Here is a 25547-nt window from a genome sequence, read left to right as displayed (position 1 = left end):
ACAATCACCATCACCCATAACTGAGTACCTTCCCGATCACTCAACAATTCCTCAAACATTCAACTACCTCCCCCCCAACCACCCAACTTCTCTCCCTCACCACCCAACTATCTCCTTGACCATTCAACTAACCCCCCGACTACCTGACTACCTCCCCGAATACCCAGAACACCCGCAACCCCACCACCCGCCCCCCCAAGCCCCCCGACTATCCCCTCGACCACCCTCCCGATCAGACCTGAATATTCTCCCCACCACCAGACTAACCCCCGACCAGAGCAGACCATCCCCTAACCGCTCAATTTTCTAATTCACCCTGTACTTAGTTTTCCAGAAGACATTTGTTAAGGTGCCACATCAAAGGCTGTTGCGGAAAATAAAAGCTGATGGTGTAGTGGGTAACATTGGCATGGATAGAAGATTGGCTAGCTAACAGGAATCAGAGGGTAGCCATAAATGGGTCTTTTTCTGGTTGGGGGAATGTAACGAGTGGTGTGCCACAGGGATCGGTGCTGGGGCCTCAGCTTTTTACAATTTATGTGAATGACTTGGATGAAGGGACAGATAGTACGGTTCCTAAATTTGCTGATGACACAAAACAGGTAGGAAAGTAAGTTGTGAAGAGGACATAAGGAGGCTACAGTGTGACATAGATAGGTTAAGTGACTGGGCAAAGACCTGGCATATGGAGTATAATGTGGGCAAATGTAAAATTGTCCATTTTAGCAGGAAGAATAAAAAGAAAGCATATTATCTAAACAGTGAGAGATTGCAGAGCTCTGAGATTCAGAGGAGTCTGGGTGTCCTTGTGCATGAATCACAAAAGACTAGTATGTAGGTACAGCAAGTAATTAGGAAAGCCATTAGAATGCTATTGTTTATTGTGAGGGGAATTGATTACAAAAGTTGGGAGGTTATGCTTTAGTTGTGCAGGGCACTGTTGAGATCATATCTGGAGTACTGAGATTTGGTCTCCTTATTTAAGGAAAGACGTAAATGCATTAGATGCAGTCCAGAGGAGGTTTACTAGGCTAATACTAGAAGCAAGGGAACTGTTGAACAGTTTGGCGGTTTGTCTTATGAGGAAAGGTTGGACAGGCTGGGCTTCCACTGGAGTTTAGAGGAGTGAGATGTGACTTGATCAAAACCTAAAGATCCTGAGGGGTCTTGACAGAGTGGATGTGGAGAGGATGTTTCCTCTTGAGGGAGACTCTAGAACTAGGGGGTGTCCCTGCTCCCATCACTCCCATTTGTAAAATCTCCACCTTTTGCACTCTTAAACCCGAAGGTTGATGACAGAATGCTTCCAATGTACAAGTAGCCTAATTGTTTATCGCCAGATTTGGTTTTATCATCTCCCTCTTCTTATCTAAATCCTTCCACTACCCGAGGATTATCCTATACGCTAATTCTGTTCTATCACCGGTCACCTCCTCTGACCTATTTCCTTTTCTCAGACAAGCTAAAAGCCAAATGTGTAAAGCTTATTGACCTCTTCATCTTGAAGATTGTGACTACTTACTGGTCTGCCTCAAGCATGTCTTCCACTTAGCCAGGTGGCAATATTATTAATTTACTCAACATTACATTCCAACTTCTCCTCCATCTCTACCAACATAAGCAAAGACCTTCAATAAGATCATGACACACATACTTATATATACACACCTACACACACACACACACATATATATATATATATATATATGTGTATAAGAGAGAGAGAGTGGAAACTTTCTTATCCTCTTCTACAGCCTTCTAGGCATATGACCTGAAGAAATATCCTGGATTTAGTATAGAAACATTAACAAAAGATTGGATAGAATTGGATGATGACTAAAGGAGATCATTAATTAAGAAGGAGCAATGTAGTGATAGAACTGAACATGTATGAATTATTAGAACAAAGAAAAGTACAGCACAGGAACAAGCCCTTCGGCCCTCCAAGCCTACGCCGATCATATTGCCTGTCAAACTAAAACATTTTGCACTTCCTGGGTCCGTATCCCTCTATTCCCATCCTATTCATGTATTTGTCAAGCTGCCTCTTAAACACCACTATCGTACCTGCTTCCACCACCTCCTTTGGCAGCGAATTCCAGACACTCACTACCCTCTGCGTAAAAAACTTGCCCCGCACATCTCCTCTAAAGTTTTCTCCTCTCACCTTAAATCTATGTCCCCTAGTAATTGACTCTTCCACCCTGGGAAAAAGCTTCTGACTATCTACTCTATCCATGCCACTCATAATTTTGTAAACTTCTATCAAGTTGCCCCTCAATCTCCGTCGCTCTAGCGAGAACAATCTGAGTTTCTCCAACCTCTCCTCATAGCTAATAACCTCCAGACCAGGCAGCATCCTGGTAAACTTCCTCTGCACCCTCTCCAACGCCTCCATATCCTTCTGGTAATGTGGCGACCAGAATTGCATGCAATATTCCAATTGTGGCCTAACTAAGGTTCTATACAGCTGCAGCCTGACTTCCCAGCTTTTATACTCAATACCGCTGCTGATGAAAGCAAGCATGCCATATGCCTTCCTGACTACCTTATCCACCTGTGTTGCCACTTTCAGTGACCTGTGGACCTGAACACCCAGATCCCTCTGCCCGTCAATGCACTTAAGGGTTCTGCCATTTACTGTATAATTCCTACCTGTATTAAACTTTCCAAGATGCATTACCTCGCATTTGTCCGGATTAAACTTCATCTGCCATTTCTCCGCCCAAGTCTCCAACCGATGTATATCCTGTTGTATCCTTTGACAATCCTCTTCACTATCTGCAACTCCTCCAACATTAGTGCCATCTGCAAACTTACTAATTAGCCCATTTACATTTTCCTCCAAATCATTTACATATACTACAAACAGCAAAGGTCCCAGCACTGATACCTGCGGAACACCACTAGTCACAGCTCTCCATTCAGAAAAGCACCCTTCCACTGCTACCCTCTCTTCTATGACCAAACCAATTCTGCATCCATCTTGCCAGCTCACCTCTGATCCCGTATGACTTTATCTTCTGTACCAGTCTGCCATGAGGGACCTTGTCAAAGGCCTTACAGAAATCCTTGTATCTAACATCCACTGCCCTTCCATCGTCGATCTTCTTTGTCACTTCCTCGAAAAACTCTATCAAGTTAATGAGACACGACCTCCCCTTCACAAAACCATGCTGCTTCTCACTAATACACCCATTTGCTTCCAAATGGTAGTAAATCCTGTCACGAAGAATCTTCTCCAATAATTTCCCTACCACTGACGTAAAGCTCACCGGCCTGTAATTTCCTGGATTATCCCTGCTAGCCTTCTTAAACAATGGAACAACATTGGCCATTCTCCAGTCCTCTGGGACCTCACCTGTAGCCAGTGAGGATGCAAAGATTTCTGTCAAGGCCCTAGCAATCTCCTCCCTTGCCTCCCTCAGTACTCTGGGGTAGATCCCACCTGGCCCTGGGGACTTATCCACCTTAATATTCTTCAAGACGCCTAATACCTCTTTTTTGATCTCAACATGATCCAGGCTATCTACACACTCTTCCCTAGACAAATCAACCGCTAAGTTCTTCTCTTTGGTGAATACTGATGAGAAGTACTCATTTAGTATCTCTCCCATTTCTTCTGGCTCCATACACAGATTCCCACCTCTGTCCCTGAATGGGCCTATCTTATCCCTGGCTACCCTCTTACTTTTTACATATGTATAAAAGGCCTTGGGATTTTCCTTAATCCTGGTTGCCAATGACTTTTCATGACCCCTTTTAGCCCTCCTGACTCCTTGCTTAAGCTTCTTCCTACTTTCTTTATATTCTCCATAGGCTTCATCTGTTCCCAGCCTTCTAGCCCTTACGAATGCTTCCCTTATCTTTTTGACTAATCTCACAATATCCTTCATTAGCCAAGGTTCCTGAAACTTGCTATCCTTCATCCTAGCAAGAACATGCTGATACTGAATTCTTATCAATTGACATTTGAAAGCCCCCCACATGTCAGTTGTTGATTTGCCCTCAAACATCTGCCTCCAATCTACATTCCTCAGTTCCTGCCTAATATTGTTATAATTAGCCTTCCCCCAATTAAGCACCTTAACCCGAGGACTCCTGTCATCCTTATCCACCAGTATCTTGAAACTTACTGAATTATGGTCACTTTTCCCGAAATGCTCCCCTACTGAAACTTCGACCACCTGGCTGGGTTCATTCCCTAATACCAGGTCCAGTTTTGCCCCTTCCCTAGTTGGACTATCTACATATTGTCTCAGGAAGCCCTCCTGGATGCACCTTACAAATTCTGCATCATCCAAACCCCTAGCACTAAGTGATTCCCAGTCAATATAGGGAAAGTTAAAATCACCCACCACAACAACCCTATTGCTTTTACATCTTTCCAAAATCTGCCTACATAACTGTTCCTCAATCTCTCACCAGCAACTGGGAGGTCTATAGTAAACCCCCAACATTGTGACTGCACCCTTCCTCTTCCAGAGCTCTACCCATATTGCCTCGCTGCATGAGCCCACCGAGGTTAGGTCAAGCAATTTGAAAAGAAACTAAATAGTCATGAATAAAGGCAGTTTAATTGCCAACTCGTTACATTTTGAGCAAACAGTAAGTGTTTGGCATACCTGTTTGTGCCTGAAGGCCTCATAGAATTGTAGATTTATAAAATCTCTCATGCAACCTATTGTTAATGTACATGTATGACTTTCTCAGTCTAGTTCATCAGCTGCCCTACACATAATTGATATTTTAGTGCATGTACAGTAGAGCTGAATCACATTCTATCTTTGGTTCACAATTAAGTATACCTCATGTACCTGAAGTATACTTTGCACTGTTCAAAGTTAAAGCTGCAAAGATGATAAATTTATTTAATTGTAGTATACGTAAAGAGCTTTGTAAGCATGGAGTTTTTTGAGTAGCATGTGCTGTAGACACCCAAATGATTCCACTGATGCTTAGAAATAAGTTGCCATTTGCTTAAAATTATTCAGATTCATCAGATATTAGTTTATTTTGAAAATGGTCCTTGAATCTCAGCATCTTAGGTACATTTATGAATATTGGTCTAGGAAAAGCCTATCCAGCATGTAGCCTAAGCTATATGACCTATAGGGCTGAATTTTATTGGAAGGGGGAGGGGGACCGGTGTACTGTTTGCAACCCCCCTTCCGCCCCTACCCCCACCCCCCGCCTCCCATTAGAAAGGTCAGTCACAAACCAACTGACTTTAAAGAAGGCTGCACCAAACTGTGGGTACCCTTAACAAGCAGAGAGTGGGATGCTGGAAGGAAGATCCAACTTTGAGAACTGCCAGCCATGCAGACCCAGCAGTGCCAGAACTCATGGGTGCTGCTGGGACTGCAAGAAGGCCCATGAAGAACGGTCATAGATCCTGGACCCAGATAAGTCCCAGGAGTTTTGGCAAGAAGGGATCAAGCACCTTAGGGAGCGGGGCATACGGGGTGGGTGTCAGGTTTTGGAGGCCGGCAGAAAGGCACAAAGTGGGGATTTGATCTAAGGGGCGTGCCTCCAATGCGCACAGGGCACCGCCCAAAGAATGTAACTCCCCCTTTCATCTTGCCCATTCATTAACTTTAGTGAAAAAATGGCCTTTCCATTCTCAGCACCTTCCATTGCCTGGAATACTATGGCAGTGGAGGCAGATTGAGGTCCTTAAGTGACCATTTATTGGTCACTCAGGGCCTCAATAGGCTTGAGAGTGGACGGGCTAGTGGGCACCTTACCCACCCTCCTTATTATGGAGACCAGGATGGGGTGGGCGGGAAGGCGATGGGTTACCCACATGCCATTTTCTACATGCCTCTTCCACCAAAAACTTGCCCAACGGCAGGTGGGGTGGGGGGGCCTAAAATCCAGCCCTTAAGCTCAACCATCATAGTTTTTTTGTGAATACAGACCTAATAGGCCAGGGGAGACAATACTGACATGCCTTTGCTGATGGTTACTTACATTCCTATCTTAGCAGAACATTTTACACAGCATATTGTTGTAAACTAAATGGCAAGCTCATCTCCCATTTCACTCATATTGTAGATACAATATACATACAATTTTTAATGGGTGACAGCATTGGGTTTCTTTTTTCAAAGAATAACAAACTGAATTGTGGGTTATGATCCAAAAATACGAATTAAAATCCAATGTAGTAAAAACAAAATGTCATATTCATTCATCTCAAAACATAGACCTTTATCTAAAGCTGTTCATCCATTGTGAGTTATTTCCTTGAGTTGTCAGATTTTGGGGTTATGCTAGCTTTTTTGAGTTTATTAGGTTGACACATATGGGTAATGTGACAAAATGTCTAATATGTGTTATAGTGTAGGATTTTATTATTGTTGTATGTTGATAAAGAGCAGATTCACTAAGAAACAAAAGACTGTGAAATACAGACATTGTGTGGTTGGGAGTTGTATATTTAAATTTCTGATGTCCTGGTCGTTTATCTTTCGGTAAAAAAAAACATTTCCCAGCCTATTTTGTTAAAATGAATAGTCTGACTGAAGTTATCAAACAGATAGAGAGAGGGCACCAGGACTCCATGCCTGGTAAAGCAACTAACTAACAAATAAATATTCAGGGAACATGGCCCCAATATTAAAGGGAAGAGGGGGAAGGGTGGGAGGGAGCTTGGTAGTGGGCAAAGAGCCTGAAAACCAGGGACATGGGGGCACCGGACTCATTTAAATAAAAATGCATATACTCCCACCCCACACCTGGACTGGCTGCCAAGCCGGGTGATGAGAGTAGAAATTTGGAGGCGGGAGGCCACAGCTAGGAACCCATTAGAATCATCCCTGGCCATCGGAGGTGGAAGAGGATGGCCTTGGGTAGGATCGCAATTGGGACGGAGAGGTTGAGCATAACACACCTTGGGTGGGGAGGTCGGCGGCGTCCTTTCGAGGCATCAAGAGAGCAATTCTGTTCCTCCTGGCCAAAAACAAGCTTAAAAACAGGTAAAGGTGTAAAACTTTTCTGGGCCTCTGCTGGCTCCTCCTGCCATGTTTCTACTAACAAGCAATAGATAGCTTGGAACTCCACCTGTGGTGAGGTTAAAAATATGATGCTGAACTCATGACATCGTCTGACTGTCACTTTGAAAACTTATGAAGGGTCCTGTTTTTAGTGGGAGGCTCCGCAAGGGCCTTTGTCACTGCTGTAAACAATAACAAAGCAGGAAATGTAGAAAGTTTGGGTCAGGTTACGGGATTGAATATTTGACTCCACACTCCTCCTGTCACACCCCCAACCCCCCACCCACCCTCCTCCTGCCTTTCAGGAGCTGGGGGTTAAAATTGAGGCCCATCTGTCCCATACAGAGTATGTTGCAATTTAATGCTACAATGTGATTAAGTTTTAAAATTCAATCTTCCAAAGAGGATTGGTTAATCCACTAATTATGAGGGGCTCAATTCTGACTATTTGGCAGCTGACTGGTGGAGTGTACTTTTGGGCTGATGCCACCCCAGTCAAAATTAAACTCTCACCCAGTGAACCCAATGAATGTAAAACAGATTGAAGGGAGAGAGTTTAACAGGGCTAAATTTGGAATCATGCAAATGATGGGAGGATTATTAGCCAAGGTGTTGTTTGGGCTCAGAAAAGGGTTGAACCTTGATTTTGGTCATAATGATTGAATACAATGGGTCAAGGGCAAGAAGTCATTTTCTAAGATCGCTGAATTCTAAATAGAGTTGATAAAAATCAACCAAATAGTTAGCTTCCTCTTGGAGAGCTGGCAACTAAACTACAACAAGCAAAAAAGTAGTGGAAAGGACTGTTCACAACAGTAATGAGAAGTCTTTGCCAAGGGATGGCAAGATGCAGTTGCTGCTGGGGAGGCAAGAAAATAGCAGTTAATTCTTATTAGTCTGACAGATTATATACAATGATTACAGTAAAATAACTGTGGCCTTAGCTGGTTTAGGCAGATAAGAAATAGTTTTATTAACATAATAAATTTGTTAATTGGAAGAGCAGACACAATCAGAATATAATTACATTTTGCCTAGGGGAAGGTGACTCATTAAAATAGAACTCTTTCACAAAGGCAACAGTTATAATCTAGAAAGACAAAGGGAATTTAATAAAACAACATCTCTTGCATTTTGATTTCTAACATGGTGCACATTGTGCCCAATCTAACTTGAATTAAAACTTCCTTATTATACACATACAAATATCTAACTAGTGTTATAAAATGTAATTACATAACACATATTAATTGTGTGGCTTTACAAACTCTCATTTTGTTACTATCATTGGATATGCAGTACATAGGGGCATAATTTGCTGACAAAATATTGGTGAGGCAAATGATGCTCACCATTGTTCAGTGCAAATGCTACAAAAACTTCAGGTGAGGATAGATGTGCGGTTAAGCTCAGATATCCAAAAGCCTATCATAATGACATCTTGCTGACTGGCTTACCATTGAATCGCACTGAATGGTATGCAATTGCTGAATTTGCACAGTAGCAATGAACTAACCTCACCACAGAAAGTTAAGTCATCCTTTTCAGTCTAAGTAACCTTTCATGACATGATGGGTGTTAATATCTGTAAAACAACTTCCCTGTCACTGAAAATTATCTATTATAAGCACGGGCCTCATTTCTTCGGCTGTTGGTGGGGATTATAAAAATGTAAGAATTTAAACTTAAAACAATGATTTTTTTAAATGTTTCTCTCTCCCCGAATCTAACCTTTCTTTCCCTCTATTTATTTTCCTGTACAGAGTAACAAACGGGCAAAAACATTACCTCCGTGCACCTTTAGTGGCAGAGATAATTAGGTGACATTGTATGTAGTATTAGATTGGTTTTACTAGTGTTGAAGTTATTTTGAGAAATTTGAAACTAAACTTAACATTCTAGTTACCAGTTCATTATAGAAGTACTTGTTCTTATTACCTCTTCCACTGAAGGTGGGCAAAGATAATGTTTTTTGTTTGTATACAATATATCTCAAAAACTGATGGATGGATTTCAACAAAACTTGGTACACAGATAGGGTATGGCCCAAGGAAGAACTGATTTGTTTTGGCAAAGATGTAGTTCTGGATCTTGGAATTTTTTTAAGGATCCATCCGTTAACATTGAGGGATAGAGTGAATTGACTTTATCTTCTAAAATGTTGTTGATTATTTTAGAATGATGTGGGTTGTTTCAGCTGCTAAGGTGCAATTTGGCACAGTTGTCGAAATGTGATCAAGTTTTCAGAGCAGGTTGTTGGATGTGAATTGGCCTGAAGCCTTCTCAGTGAGGTGGAAACTCTTAATAAAGAGTTTTTTGTTAGCTTTTAGTTACAGAGCCTCAAGGAAGAGCTGCATAATTGTAATAATGTTGAATTAAAACAGTGAGGTGGAATGTGCACTGTACTGAATGCCTACTTCAGTTGTTTATTTTGTATTTTTGTAGATAATCCTATCCACTACTACAATCTGAAGTTGTACTTAATAGTACAGAAGTTCTATCAAGCCCCTTCATCCCTAAAATATTTCACATCTTTTGTTTTTAGCTAGTGTTTTTTTTTGTAGGTGATTCAGTACATTTTTAAGAATTTGATGTAATTATGAAGAAATAACTTTATTTGAAACTTGTAGTCCCTAATCTCAGAATTCCTATGATCTTCACGGATCTGAAACTTGCAAACCCTTGGTTTGAAGCGGTAGTTAAAAGATCTTATTAATCTACCAGGAAGTTCAGGTTTCACACTGTAAAATACCTATGCAGTGGACATACTCTGAGGCCTCTAGCTTAATGCGATATTTTCATAATAAAAGTAAGTGGCTCATGCAAGCCTGATCATTTCTTAAATAAATATTTACAATAAATCCACCTGCCGTTTATTATTTAAATTTTGTGTAATCCTTATTTATTTTGAAAGTATTAGTAATTCTGCTGTTTTGCATAAATAAATGGAAAAAGATAAGAATTTTTCAGCATATTATACTGTATAAATCTGCAAATAGTCATATTTTAAGATTTAATAGGATTGAAAATTAATCAGGAAATGTAGCATTTATTTCTGTAATAGACTGGGAGGATATAGAGGCTTCATGAAACCTATTAAAATGCATTAATACCTGAAATTTCCTGGGGGAGTTCCTCTGATCAATCACTGTAATTTTGGTAGAAGATCGGCAGAAGCCTTGTTTATGTATCTTAATACCAATATAGAACATAAAAGGGTTGAATTTAAATGGTTACTTACTGATTCCTCAGGAAATTAATTGATTGTGTTCCTTCCCTATTGCCACAGGATCAGTTCGAACCAATATTATTATAGGTGCCATCGCAGGGACCATCCTGATGGCAATTCTAGTCTTGGCTGTTGCAGCATTATTTTACAAGTAAGTATCAAAACTTTGTCCTTGTATTGCTGTGTTACTTTCTTGAGCTCATTTACACATTCTAGGTAAGACAACAACTACAATCTTATGCACTAGAATTTATGCTGGCAGAATTTTCTAATTGTGTTACACTCACTAAGATGTATTTTGTTACCTTCAATGACCCAAATAAATAGTAAGCACTTAACACTTCAGATCCAATTTCATAAGCTCATGCTACTAGGAGGGAAGTTCACCCACCAGCCACACATTTGGGGCTAGATATTGCGGGTAGCGTGAAGCAACAGCATTCTCATTGACCTTGGAAAAATCTGCCCAAAAATATCTAGTGGTCTCGGTGCCATGGATTTCTCCTTTCCTAATGATAGTTGCCATGTCAAGGGACGCTCCAGACAGCAATGATGTCAGCAAGTAGGGTAAGAAACCAATCATGGTCCAAACATGAACAGAAGAGATGAACTGAAGGGGTGAGGTGAGAGTGACTGCCCTTGACATCAAGGCAGCATTTGATCAAGTGTTGCATCAAGGAGCCCTGGCAAAATTGAAGTCAAGGGGAAACCAAGGGAAAAGCTCTCCACTGGTTGGAATCATACCTAGTACAAAGGAAGATGGATGTGGTTGTTCCAAGCCAATCATCTTAGTCCCGGGATATTGCAGCAGGAGTTCTTCAGAGTGGTGTCCTAGGTCCAGCCACCTCCAGCTGCTTCATCAGTGACCTTCCCACCATCATAAGGTCAGAAGTGGGGATGTTTGGAGCTGATTGCAAAATGTTCAGCACCATTCATGACTCCTTAAGATACTAAAGTAGTGCCAGTATGCAGCAAGACCTGGACAGAGTTCAGGCTTGGGCTGATAAGCGGCAAGTGACATCTGCGCCACTCAAGCATCAGGCAATCTCCAACAAGAGAGATTCTAATCATCTTCCCATAACATTCAATGGCATTACTATCACTGAATCCCCCACTATCAACCCCCTCGGGGTTATCATTGACCAGAAACTGAACTGGACTAGCCATATAAATACTGTGGATACAAGGGCAGGTCAGAGGCTGGGAATTCTGAGCTGAGTAACTCACCTCCTGGCTCCCCAAAGACTGTTTGCCATCTACAAGTCAGGAATGTGATGGAATACTCTCCAATTGCCTGGATGAGTACAGCTCCAACATCACTGAAGAAGCTCAACACCATCCAGGACAAAGCAGTCCACTTGATCGGCACCCCATCCACAAACATTCATTCCCTCCACCACTGATGCACAGTAGCAACAACATATATCCTTTACACAATGTACTGCAGCAACTCACCAAAGCTCCTTTGATAGCACCTTCTAAACCCGCAACCTCTACCACCTAGAAGGACAAGGGCAGCAAACACATGGGAACATCACTGCCTGCAAGTTCCACTCAAGCCACACACCATCCTGACTTGGAACTATATTGAAGTTGCTTCACTGTTGTGGGATCAAATCCTGGACCACCCTTCCCAGCAGCACTGTGAGTGCACCTGCACCAGATAGGCTGCAGCGGTTCAAGAAGATGGTTCACTATAACCTTCTCCAGGGCAACTAGGGATGGGAAATAAATGCTGGCCTTTCCAGCTGCCCCCATATCCCATGAAAGAATATTAAAAAATGATTTATTGGCGCAGACAGCAAACCAGGAATTTTAAAACATTGAATCTCTTTACTTTTAGTTTAAATTTTCAGATAAGGAAATAAATTATGATTGGATTAAAGGGGAAGCTAAAGGCCTGGATTTTTGTCTGCACATCAGGTGCACAGAGATGGGAGAATCCCCAGCTCTTCGAACCCAACTTCTATAAATGTGGCCCGCACTTCTGAGTTTTGGTCCAGGCAGATTGGAGTCGGGCAAGGCAGGTGACCCCGGAAGTAGGGAGGGGTCAGAGAAGGACCCAGTTTTTGCGACTTGGGCAGATATAAAAAGCGGGCCTTCAGAAAGGCCCATTTCGCAGGTCAGAAGGTGATGGCGAAGCCCCCACGTTTTGGAAATCTCATTGACTTGTCAGGTGAGTGTTGTCCAACTGTTTTAGCTGCTTCTGGATCAGATGGCCAATCATGGGCCTTCCCTAGAAAAAAAACATCATTGATGCTGCTTATTCACAGTGTACTGTACTGAAGCATTAAAATCATGGAGTGGATTCACAAGATACAGCCATGGAGATAAAGACATTCTGCAGTAATGTAGTTGCTGTGCCCCAGTGGATGAAAGATGAATAGTGCCATGGTAATTACCCTATCCTCATGCCCTCTTGCCACCCACCTGTCAGGATGTACCCACACAGTTGAGCCTTGACCAGTTTCCTCAAATCTGCACACTGTCGTGGCATGACGGTGTGACTAAGAGGGAGTAAACCAGTAGGGCTATCAGTGATCATGGAGCACAGCATGCTACCTTAGAGTGAAAAGCAGTACATCCATGGCACCAAGCATTTGTGCAGAGCCATTTTCTCCACCACAGCTTAACAATAATGATATGTTCAAAATGGTTAATGCGTGTAAGCACACAAAAGTGACTGAAAGCATCGTAATCTGAATGGCTCACTATCCTTCTCACCTTACATTTGTATTGTTAGAATGTCTCACAGAGGAGATGCTGGGGGAGGGAAGGGTTCAGCTGCCCCAAGCTTCTTAGATCGTGTCCTGCAAGTTTTAGTCCAAGAGGTCCAGAGGAGGAGAGCAGTCCTCTATCCGGCTGGCTACTAGCCACCACAAAGAAAGCTTGGATTCAAATTTCGGCTGCAGTGAACACAGCAGGAGACCACAAGAGGTCATGGATATGGTGCCTCAAAAGGTGTAATGACCTGCGTTCCAGCAACGTGAGTAGCTTGGCTCATCCGCACACAGGTTCAGGGGAAGGATCGTGTCTGAATTGGTGCAGCTCAGGTGCAAGACCTGGCACATACCTCTGCTTTAGCATTGAAACTTTAGCATATGCGTTATGCTGCTCTTGTAGGTGCACACGGAACAGATGTGAGTGAGCACTGTGAAGCACAAACACATTGAAGAGCACCAAATATCTCATGCATGCACTATATATCAAGCTAACATGAAATCATGTTTTTGTTGTAGTCGAAAAGGGTATAGAACGCCAAGGTGATGGCCTGGACTGGGGGTGGGTCAGCCTAGCTGAAACCAGTTTGCTCATGGAGGCAATGGAAATAGCCAGGGTTCCTGAGCAGCCGTCTATTGGTGATGATGAATCACTGGTAGCAGGTAACAAAGGCAGTGGTAAATGCACTTTGGAACATGGTGGTAATTTTGTAGGTCATGCTGTCACTTCACTGAGCACAAGGGGACAGTGACATGACAGTGCAAGATGGGGTTGCATCATAAGGGTAGTGCGGGCATGGTTAAGGCAGTGGCGTGCATCATAGTGTGATTTCACAGTAAGAAAGGTTATACCTAAATAACTCCTTTCATGTCTCACACAGGTCCCAGCTCTGCTCACTCATGCCCCATCCCCTCCCTGGGCTAGATCAGCCCTCGGGCCTCAAGAGGAAGAGGAAATTTCCAAGGATGCACATCAAACAACCTCACAATCTGCCAACTCATATCAGCACATTGGAGAGATGTAGCGCGCTGTGTAGAGTCAGTGGCACAGGGTAAAAGGTACTGCACCAGAGCGTAGGAGGAGGTGTCAGAGTGAAAGCTATCTGTGCACCGTCCCCCTTGGAGGAGGGAGGAAAGTCACAATGATGCTGCAGCGGGCAGGAATGTGGAGCTATAGTAATTGGACAATCGGGAGCATTTGTGTGGATATCTGGCAGAGTTCCATGAGATAGTGCGAGCTCTCACACTGCAAATGCAGGAATCCATTGCCTTCATGAGCTCCACATTGTCCCTGGGGCTCAACTGCATGAGCTCCAGCCATGAGAGATTGGCCACTCTCATGGACAGATACATGTAGCAGTATTCATCTTGGATTAGAAAGGATGCAAGTAGCATGGATCAGTCCATGGATCAGAGTATGAACATTGACATCCATGAAATGCATGAGGAGCCGCATACCCTAAAAAGGATGGTTACACCATTGGCACAGCAGTTTAAGGAATGAATTACTTCTGCGCACCAGCATCCAGTCCCATCAACCCCACCTGAAGGCCAGCTCAGGGCTGTGCAGGTCACTGAGGAGGGGAAGGTGTCGAGGGCTTCTCAGCATCCTCACCTTCTTAAACCTCCCCAGCTCCTCCACCAGAGCCCTCATCTGCTGCACAGGTGGGAGTGGCCATGGCTGCCCATGCAGAGGTGAGTCTGCAGTCTGAAGGAGGTCCCCAACAGGCAACTGCATGACAAGGCTGTCCACCATGCTCCTCATTGTTGTATTGACAGAATCTGACAGGCAACACTAGGAGCACTTCATAGGAGTGTGAGTGAGCTCAGTTCTCGCCTAGAGAACTATTAGGTTCACCATGGTGACATTTTTCACATTGTAAATATTACATTTGAGCACTTTATCGATATATGTACAGACACCCGCAGATGACTCAGTATGTGTTTGTACACTGCAAAACTCAAAGAAATGTTAACATTATGAAGGGCATTCTTATCAAGGATAATGAAGATGGAATTCTGAGGTCCATCTTGCAACGATGCCATCAGGAGCAAGGGTGTGAACATATTTGTGAGGCATCGGAAGACATATTCCTCCCCTGATGTATCACATAATAACCTAATGTTCAAAGGCTCAAGCACTGAGATGCTCCTTGCTTCTTCCATTGTACATCCATACTTAACTTTAAGGGAGGCTCAATATGAAGAGTCCACGAACAGATGCAGGTCAGCAGCTGCATCTCAAGCATGAGTACTGAGTGCAAGACATCTAGCTCCATGGCCGTGTTACTCATTGGCTTACGTATAAGCATCTCAGGTCAAGATACCATATATGCTTCAGGGAATATTGCTAGTCTGCTATCCCAATACCTTGGCAGCATTTGCAATGCAGGTGGAAGAGGATGAGCTTTGTGTGGTAAGCTGAGGTTTATGAAAGCCAGGACTATTGCTTATGCCACCCACTGAAAAAACTGGACCATTGCCAGAATGGATGGTGCACAATATCATTCAGACCTCTGGTTGCACAGTTGTGGGCTTATCCTGCACTATATGCCTTATCTGCATGTATGTTGGCACACACAATCATTGCAGCATATATAGGGTGTGAAGTCTTAAGTCATAATGGCAAGCTCAGCATTAGTGGACATGGTTTGAGTATGCACCAGATGGAAGCTTTCGTGCCTCATTTACAGGCCTGTAAATCTGTGAGGGAGCCAGGTTGTGAAGGACTTTTTACCATGTGCATTTACAATATGCTGAGGGCCATGAGTATAATGGTAAGGATTGAAGCCAACTTATTTTATCTGATTCAAACTCATTGATGTTGTTTCTCTCCCTTATTGGGATTGGACATTCCCCTGAGCAACTGCAGCATCACTGTAAAAGGTTTCTTAGTTGGAAATGGCTTACCAGGGACTGGCTGATGGCAAATGTGAGATCAGAGGACCCTGTAGGAATCTATTCTGCACAAGGACCAGTCAGGTGCTGAGCCCTTTCTGCACAGAGTTGGCCATGGCTACGTGGTCATGCCTCCCAACCTCTCTACCATTGACAGCCTCTTTGTCCTTTTCAGTTTCAGAATCATCTGAATGAACAGGGACTTCCTCCACTTCCTCCTCATCATACTCACCATCCTCCTACTTGGAGGCTGGAACTCTACCCTTGGATCTTCCTCTTAAAATTGTAGGCCCCTAACCTGTGCATTGTTCTGCAGCGTGCAGCGCACCACTACAATTCTTGATAACCTTGCTGCTACACACTGCAGAGCTCCACCTGAATGATCAAAGTAACTGAATCACATTTTTGGAATGCCAATGGCCTGCTCGATTCTGCTCCTTATGACGACATGGCCGCTGTTGTAGTTGCATTCTGCCTGAATTTGAAGGCCCCTAAAGGGGTCATCAGACAGGTTCTTAAGGGGTACCCCCTTGTCCCCTAGAAGCCAACCACTGATCTATGAAGGTAGCTGAAAAAGCTGAGGGAGTTGGGAACTCCTCAGTGCAAAGGAGATGTGGCAGCTACCAGGGAACTTTGTGCACACTTGAAGGACAACCTCATTGTGGTCACATTGAGTGAGCGGAAGGACTTTCGGTTGACAAAGGTGTCTGCAAGTTGCGTTGGGGCTTTTATGGCAACATTGGTGCAGTCTGATGGAAACCTGCTAATTTGGCAAAAGCCATGGCTCTCTGCGTCTGAGATGCCAAATCAACAGGGAAATTAATGTGTTCCCCCACACAAGCAAGCAGGACATTAGTCACAGCCTTAATGCAGCTGCGTGCTGCTGACTAATTTATTCTAGACAGGTCTCCTGCTCAACACTGGAAAGAGCCTGAGGCATAAAAATTGAGAGCGATGGTTAAAGCCACAGTCAGGACATAGGGATCGATAGAATGTGGTTCAAGTTGTTGGTGGACCATGCAACATATGTCCGTCACCACTTCACGGCTTAATCTTAGTCGTCTCTGGCACTGGTTCTCCTCATATTTAGGTAGGATGTCCGGGGTCAGTACATGCTTCCCATAGGGTAAAATTTGGTTCTCCTCCCTCTCACCCTCTTCCTTCCTGATGCGCATGGTGCTACTTCTGCCTCCTGATCTTGTGCCCTCCCCCTGTCCTCACATTGACTGTCTTCTGTTGGTGTCTATGTGCAATGGTGCAATGCCCATCTCGTATCTTCTTTTGCGCAAAGCACATGCGCCCTCCTCAAGCACAAGTTCTTCCTGGCACCAGGGGAACAAATAATGGGCAGAATGACCAATGCCCACTGGTGTCAGGCATGTTCGGTGGTATGAGCGGACAATATGACGAGATGGCCAAAAATCAGTTTCACGACATCATGAAACCAGTTTGCGATCATCCAGTCCGCCTGCAGATGGCACGCTGCATTCCCCACCATTGGACATTGGGAACCTCATTGTAATACATCAGCATATCATTATAAGGCCAGCCCGCCAGACTCATCCATCCCCACCAGGTGGATTGTCCACCCAGGTTGGCAGGAAAACACACTGGCATAGAACACGTCTTGACAAGTGTGATGTGCAGAAGGTGGGACTTACCACCAGGACCTTGCTCACATTGCAGACATCCGAGGAGCAGGTGATGCTGGAACCTGACAGCAGTGGGATCCTGGAGGAAAGTCCATGGCATGCTGGGTGAATTCTCATGGACATGGCTCTGGTGCGAAGCAGCTCACCGAAGTTGGAAAGTCACCATTGATGCTCACAACAAATGATGGTTGAGGGGGTGGGAGAAGAAGGTCTAGGATCAACTGGGAGAGGAAGAGGTGTCGGGCGGTTGAGATTGAGGGGGGATGAAGATGTCAGGGGCGGTGAGGTTGGGAGGAGGGAATGAAGGTGTTGGGGGAGGTTGGGAATGGGAGGAGGGAGTACAGGGCAGGAGAGGGTAACGGGAAAAAGATGTCAACTGGGGAGGTAGGTGTAAGGGGTTGGAAGATGTAAGGGAAGGAGTGCGGAGAGTGGAAGAAATGTGGAGAGGGGAGGGAGTGGCCCACATTAAGCCCCTCACTCACTTTGAAGAGCGTACCATCTCACTGACTGGTGAGGTCGACGGCGAACACCTACATGAGGATCCTGCAATGCATCATCCCTTCCTCAATGCAATTGTCAGTACTCTCTGTCCCTGCTTTTGACTCTGCTGCCATGCACTAATTATCTCTACTTTGGTTCACAGGGAGCTCTGCCAAGGGACTGATACCCTCAGCCAGCCACTCCCTCAGCTGCATCTAGATCCTCATTTGCATCCAAGAGGACACCTCCTCCAGTGAAGAGGTGGAAATAAGCAGCCCAAAAGACCCATCACAGCGCTTACCCACACCCTCCACCAGCGCACAGACACACACCTCGGTGGGACCTAGATCTAGTGCAGGCTCGGGTTCACAATCTGGAGGTCACCACAGGGATACGTGTCCACAGCAGGAGGAGGCAGGTTCAGCCGAGCTCCCCAGCATTCAGAGGACTGTGAGGGAGAAGGCATCTGTGAGTTCGGAGTCAGGTATGGATCTCCAACTCATCTTGGAGAGTCAGCAGAAGGCGGGGGAATATCACGTGGAGCCAACAGAGTGGCAAGCAAGTCGCAGGAGTGCATCCGCCTGCTCTCTGATGTAGTGGTGCCCACATGTGCACGTATGAAGGTCTCCATGGGGACAATTGCACATGCCATGGAGACCCTGGTCAGCAGAGCACAGAGATATGTGTAGGTCTGCACTCCCACGTCCAAAAGGCATTCCAGTGATGCATTATTAAACCTGGGGTCTGCAGTCTTTTTGCCTTTCATGGACATCTTCCCTGCAGTAGTCATGGGCTGGAAGCACTGAGATGTATGCACGTGGCTGGACTTTAAATATGGCGCCCGGCATGTTGAAGCGGCGAGGTGATGGCGTGGTGGGTGAATGAGAGCCAGCCCACCATTAAAACGGCTTGTTTCCCGGGAATGCATAACTAATATGGCAGGTTTGGAATGATACCGCGTGAAAAGCCACCATTGCGGCTGGCGGGTAAAATGTCATTTTGCCCACCTGCTACTGCACTTATTGCAAATCTGGGATGATTCCGCCCAGTATTGCCCTGCCAAATCTGGCAGCCCCACTCTTCTACACCCTAACGTTTAAGCCAGCCAGTTAGTATGTTTTTGCCACTTCCAAGCCAATGAATGCAACTTCAAAGAAGTCCCAAATGGGTCCCTTCACCTCTTTACAAGCGTACCCTGGCTATCCAAAAAATTCACAAAGTTCAGACCTGCTACTACCAGGTCTGACCTGGGCACGTCATGTTTCACAGTTCTCCTTCACTAAAATCACATACGAGTAGAGGCAGCTACTGATGTGAATGGACAGCTGCCTCTGCAAGACACACATACGCAATATGCTGCCTGCCCCCATTCCCATCCCCGTGAAACTGGTAAGTGCTGTGTTCGGGGTGGACTGTATATTTTTTGGCTCATCTGCCATCTTTGCAATGATGGAGAGTCTCTCCTTTGTTGCGAAAATCCAGGTCACAATATTCAAAACAAACTTTAAAAAGAAGTTACTTTAAAAATGTGATTTTTTTTATCATAATGGAGAAAGTTGACATTCATGAATATAAAGTTAACTTTTCAGAGCCAATGAGAGAGCTTAGCAGTAATCATGAAGTGCCAGTTAACCTCATTCAACAATTGCTACCTTTCAACAGTTTATCTGTGAGACTACAGAGTAAAAGTGGAGGTTTTTGTGTATCCACTGACTGCTCAGGATTCCATTCTGGGAGACCTCAGCAGTGTAACTTGTGAAGAAGCAGTGAATCATTGACAACAACAACTAGATTTCCACATTATCCTGCACATGTGTGGATTGCCAGGACAGAATCTTTGCCCTGATATGGGAGGGAGAACATAGACGAGCAGACTGTATCAATCTGCAAATTGTCACATTTTCACATTTAAGAGCATTGAAAGTTAATCAGGAAATACACCTAGTAAATAACATTTATTTCTCTATAGACCGGTAGGATGTAGCAGCCTCATGAATGGGACTGGTGCCAAAGTATTTGCTGGTCCAGGCAAACCTTCAGCCTGCACCCCCCACTCCCCACCAACCCCACAAATTAACTTTCAAAAATGAATACACAAAAATGATCCCACTATCACAAAGCTGCTAAAATTGTCAAGCTCTTGGGCAGTTATTATCCAGAACCTGCCCTCAGCCCTCGCTCTGGTCTTAACCTCCCACTGTTCTGCTTCTGCAGCACCATGTTCCCTTGGCATCACTCACTAGATTTGTGCACTCTGCCCTCGCACCTCTTGCGAGATCTCAACCCGCATCACCACGAGATCACCCAGGAGATTTCTGAATGGCTGAACTTGAAAACGCGGAACTCTTAGTCTTAGGTTGCCGGCATTTTCAACTGGTGGCACCAGTCATTCCCATCAAGCAACCATGGCAAATGTTGAATACATTTAAGACTGGCATAGACAGATCTTTGGTCTTTCAGGGAATTAAGAGATATGGGGAGCAGGCGAGAAAATGGAGCTGAAGCCCAAGATTAGCCATGATCGTATTGAATGGCGGAGCAGGCTAGAGGGGCCTTATGGTCTACCTCTGCTCCTATTTTTTGTGTTTTTGGCACATAGTGAGTGAAGAAGGCAGCTGAAAAGAGGCTGAAGGGGAACCACGAGCGGCTGAATCAAAGTATCAAAACCAACGGCACAACGGAAGCACGAGTGGTGGTGGCAAAGAAGAGAATGGGTCATGGGATTGCAGGAAAGAAGGGAAATGATTGGAGGATCAACGAGCATGTGCTGGGAAGGGGCAAGGAAAGGGTAAGCAATTGGATGGTCTGGTCTATGAGCACATGTATATGAAGGGAAACGGTCAGGAGGCTGTCATTAACAAGCATGCTGGACGGGGTGGGGAGGGGTGCGGAATTGGGAAAAGAGCTGCTCCCTGTTGTAATCGCCTGCTTCAGTAAACACCAGAGTGACTGAACTGAAATTACACAGTGCCCCACCACAGGAACTTGCGGAAAGTTGCTCAAATCATTTTAAAGTTTCTGACGGTTCAGCTTTTTGCCAATGTTGCAGCTGCCAGCCCCGAAATCTTGTTGCCCTAGGCAACTGCCTATTTCTTCTAGTGGTTGCACTGGCCCTGCTTATGAAACCTATTAAAATTCATGAATGCCTGGAATTTCCTGGAGGAGATCCTCCAATCATTCTCCATAAATTTGGCAGGAGTCTCATTTATGTTTTCTAATATATCCTATTCTAAAGCATCTATTAATACTGTATGAAGGACTGGAGTGAGCGATGATGTGAATGACTTTGACATAAAATTAAACAATATGGAACATTTACAGATTGAACTTAAATGGATACTTACTGATTTCTCAGGAGATTATTTGGCAGGTATATACTGCCAGCCAACGTGCTGGTTTTCCAGCATCATCCCACCCCTGAACCATTTTCCCAACGGCCGGATCAGGGGCAGTACGGTTACCTGCCCGCAAGCAGTGGTTAGCCAACAGGGGTAAGTTAAAGGTCAATTATGGCTAATTATCAAAGGCCAATTGGAACTTTTTGCATGACACCTGTCCTTTTAATTCTCCTGTTTGTCCTTGGCCTACTGCAGGGCTCCATTGTAGTTCAATGTAAGCTTGAGGAACAGTACCTCATCTTTCAACTGGGCACTTTGCAGCCTACTGGACTCAACATTGAGTTCAACAATTTTAGATTGTAACTTCTGCATCTGTTTGGTTTCGTTTTTCCTTGCTGGTTTGTTTTTCTTCTCATTTCTCCTTCATTTCCTTTTGGACAGCAGTATTCACAATCCTGTCATTCACACCTCCTCTAGACACATCTTTTGTCACTCTGCTTGTCCTATTACCACTCCCTTTGGCCTTACACAATGATATTTTCTCTGATCTAATCACTCCTCCCTTACACCCTATCACAGACCCTCCCTTTAGTTCTTCTTCCCTCCTTCCACTTGTTCAAAACCTAGTTCATTTCTAACTTTTCTCAGTTCTGATGAAAGGTCACACGCCTGAAATGTTAACTGTTTCTCTCTCCATGGATCCTATCAGATTTGCGGAGTATTTCCAATATTATTTGTTTCTCAGATTTCCAGCATCTACAGTATTTTGCTTTTGTTTTGTTCTAGCTTGAATTAACACTCAATTTTCTCTGACTTTCAATAGCAAATCATTTTCTTTTTGGTCAATAGGTAACATTCTTGAGTATTGCGGAAAAAAGACATTTTGTCGAAGCTTTTCACCTTGCACTCATCAGGACAATCGCAACCAATGTCAGGGGAAGCAACAACTTTACACTGTATGAGAAGAGAGTGCTAATTGGTTGGTGGCAGTTGGACACTGATTGGTAGAGATGTTACCATGGAGAATGGAGTTAATGGTGATGGACAGTTAACTGCCAAGCATTGTTTGAAATTTTAAAACAGGCAGCTTGACTCTGATTGGTCAAGGCATTGCCCTGAGGAAAGAACCAGCGAATGACTATCACTTATTTTGTTTAGCTGAAACAGGTGCAATGTGTGTACAGGATATTTCTGTCTGCAGACTGGTGCATTATTACCTATCTCAAGGACAATTAGGGATGAGAAATAAATGCTGGCCTAGCCAGCGATGCCCACATCTCATGAACGAAATTTTTAAAAATGACTATAGATAACATTCTATTCACTTTGCAGGATAACTTCACATGTTCACACCGGCGAATTGGAAATTTAGCTGTGCTCTGCCCATAATCTTCTGACTATTAAATTAAATGGTCCACCAGCAGGAACAGGTAGTGCTGACTCATAATATTACCCCTTATGTTTCTATAAAATGCCCTTGCTCTGTAGATTCACCTAATGGGAATGCTATGCCTTCCATTTACCGTAGCACATGGACCTTGCAGACTGTCAGCAAGAAAGGAGCAAAGACAACATCAGTGTTACTTCACGCCACAAAGTTGGGTACCCTTTTGTAAGCATTGAAACAGTGTGGATGCTGATGAAACAACTTAGCATGTGGAGTACAACCAGTCATAAACCTGAATTTTTTCCACTTTGTGTCATATTACATTGCTCTGCTAAGCCACTAAACCACTTGTAAAGGGTCATTAACATATTGAACTACAATAAATAATTACACATTATCACCATTCCAGGTTTGGAGTGGGGAACAGCTATATGCTTCAGCAATATCAGCAATAAAAAGTTCTATGCATAACCAATGCCTTATATGAAACAATAAAAGATATATTTCACTGTCCAATATTGATTCTTCACCTAAAATAAAAACAGAAAACGCCAGAAATACTCAGCTGGTCAGGCAGCACCTGTGAAAAGAGAAACAGAATTAACGTTTGAGGCCGATGACCTTTGGCCAGAAGTGGCAAAAGTTGGAGATGTAATAGGTTTTGAGCAAGGGGTGGATGGGACAAGGATATAAGGAAGGTTTATTATAGAGGTTGAATGACAGAAGGGTTAGTCTTACAGGGCCAAAAGGAATGGTGATGGGGAAAGAAAAGAAACACAGAAACAGAAGAGGCGCCAAGGACAGAAGTGCTGCTGTCTGAAAGCAAAAAAAAAGAGGAAAACTGAAACATGCAAAGAAAAGGAAACAAATTGGGGAACAAGGTTTACAGTCTGAAATTGTTGAACTCAGTGTTGAATCAGAAGGTTGTAAAGTGCCTAATTAAAAGATGAGATGCTGTTCCTCAAGCTTATGTTGACTTCACTGGAACAGTGCAGCAGGCCAAGGGCAGAGATATCAACATAAAAGCAAGGTAGAGAATTAAAATGATAGAATTCTTCACCTTCCTGATCTGCTAAGATCAAAGGCTGGAATAATCTGGGTTTACTGATCCTTGATCCACTTACCAGCAAAGTGGGCACAAGTTCAAGGTGAGGGGCAGGAGGTTTAGGGGGGATGTGAAGAAAAACTTTTTTACCCAGTGAGTGGGGACGGTCTGCAATGCGCTTCCTGGGAGGGTGGTGGAGGCGGGTTGCCTCACATCCTTTAAAAAGTACCTGGATGAGCACTTGACACATTATAACATTCAAGGCTATGGGCCAAGTGCTGGTAAATGACATTAGGTAGGTAGGTCAGGTGTTTCTCACGTGTCGGTGCAGACTCGATAGGCCGAAGGGCCTCTTCTGCACTGTGTGATACTGTGAAATGTATTTTAGAGTTGCAAATTTTCCCTTTGATAAAGTGACCAGGACTGGCAGTTATTCCCAGAAATCCTTGAAGACAAATCCAGAATCACATTTCTAGAGCAAAATCCATTACCTTAGATTTTATGTAAGAAATGAAATTACTACTTTGTATGCAAAACTCTGGCAATGATTCAGCTGTGAAGTAAGGGAATGAAAGATTGATTAAGCAAAAAAAGTGTTTGAATTTTAATTGCTTTATTATGACAAATCTTCATATAATATAATTATTAGCATTCCAGTTCCTAAACTAATTTTTTGTCATGAACATGTTTTAATTTACTTTTTTTATTTGCTTGCTCCCTCTGCTTCATGTTTGAAAGAAACTATCGAGAAAGAAGGTAAGTTTGCTTAATTTTAGGGTAGTATTGGAGACTTTATGTGTTTCCTTTTAGAAGTCATTGCATTTTACTGAAATCTTTCACTATGACATAATTAATAATTCATAATTAATCATCAGGCTTACCTTCCCAATGCACCCTTGCTTTAGTCCATTGTATACTGCTGGTTAGTCCTCCTCCTCCTCCTCCTACTCCTCCTCTTCATCTTCCACATTTTCTTTCCCAGCAGCAGTTCTGTTCCAGCTAGGAGCTGAGAGCTTGGCATGCAAGTTTCTCAGTGGTGGCTTTCAGTGCTGCTCTGTGATCAGCTATGGGAATTGTTCATCTGTGTGCCACAAGCAGGCCTGCCAAGGAATCCCCCTGAGATTCAGTGCTCTGTACTGTGAATGCTTCACCAATTAGGTTGGGGAAGGACTTAAACAACTTAGGCAAAATGACCACAGACACGTTTGAATGCCAGTTAAGGCTGGAATGCAAACTTGGGAATCGGGTTGGGAATCTGCCATTCCTCTAGAACTATTGGGCTGCCCAGCACCAGATACATCATGGGAACATACACCCATTGGCTGCTTCACTTTTATGCTTTTCAGACTACTAATTAATTTACAACTTTATCTTTACAGCGTTCATTTTCCACATAGCCTGCTTTTAAATATGTTGCTTGTGATACCATGCAGCATAACATCAACCAAATTTGAATTTTGAACGCAATGATTTAATAGAATTTTATGAGGGATAGTGGTTCTAGATGTACTTGTTCCGGGTTTGATGGCTCTTCTTTCCTACCTTCTCACTGTTTGTAGGCAAATGCCACAAGGAGACTATGTCAAAAAGCCTGGGGAAGCTGACTCTTTCTATAGTGACATACCTCCTGGAGTCAGCTCAAACTATTCAGCATCTAGTTCTAAGAAAAGGTCTGCATTTCTTTTTCAACCTATTCTTTTACAAGCAACAAGCAGATTGAGTTAATTACATAGCAAATAGAGTAAAGCAAACACTATATGAAGCTTGAGCTTTAACCCATTTTAACCCAATTTCCCCCTG

At 43.7% G+C, this 25547-nt stretch overlaps 1 protein-coding gene across 1 annotated transcript in view; it reads left to right on the top strand.

Annotated features, from left to right (window-relative positions):
• The window catches only part of adam22 (ADAM metallopeptidase domain 22), a 473836-nt gene that overhangs the window by 404322 nt on the left and 43967 nt on the right, over nt 1-25547 (top strand). The window contains exons 25-28 of the mRNA XM_041183951.1: nt 7903-7951; nt 10288-10378; nt 24486-24503; nt 25307-25417. Coding sequence (XP_041039885.1) covers nt 7903-7951; nt 10288-10378; nt 24486-24503; nt 25307-25417 — 269 coding nt within the window. The remainder of the gene's footprint in view (nt 1-7902; nt 7952-10287; nt 10379-24485; nt 24504-25306; nt 25418-25547) is intronic.

Source organism: Carcharodon carcharias, chromosome 3 (assembly GCF_017639515.1).
Source record: "Carcharodon carcharias isolate sCarCar2 chromosome 3, sCarCar2.pri, whole genome shotgun sequence".
NCBI lineage: Eukaryota > Metazoa > Chordata > Chondrichthyes > Lamniformes > Lamnidae > Carcharodon > Carcharodon carcharias.
Note: the sequence above shows the minus strand (reverse complement) of the source record. Positions and strands in the feature narration are given on the sequence as shown.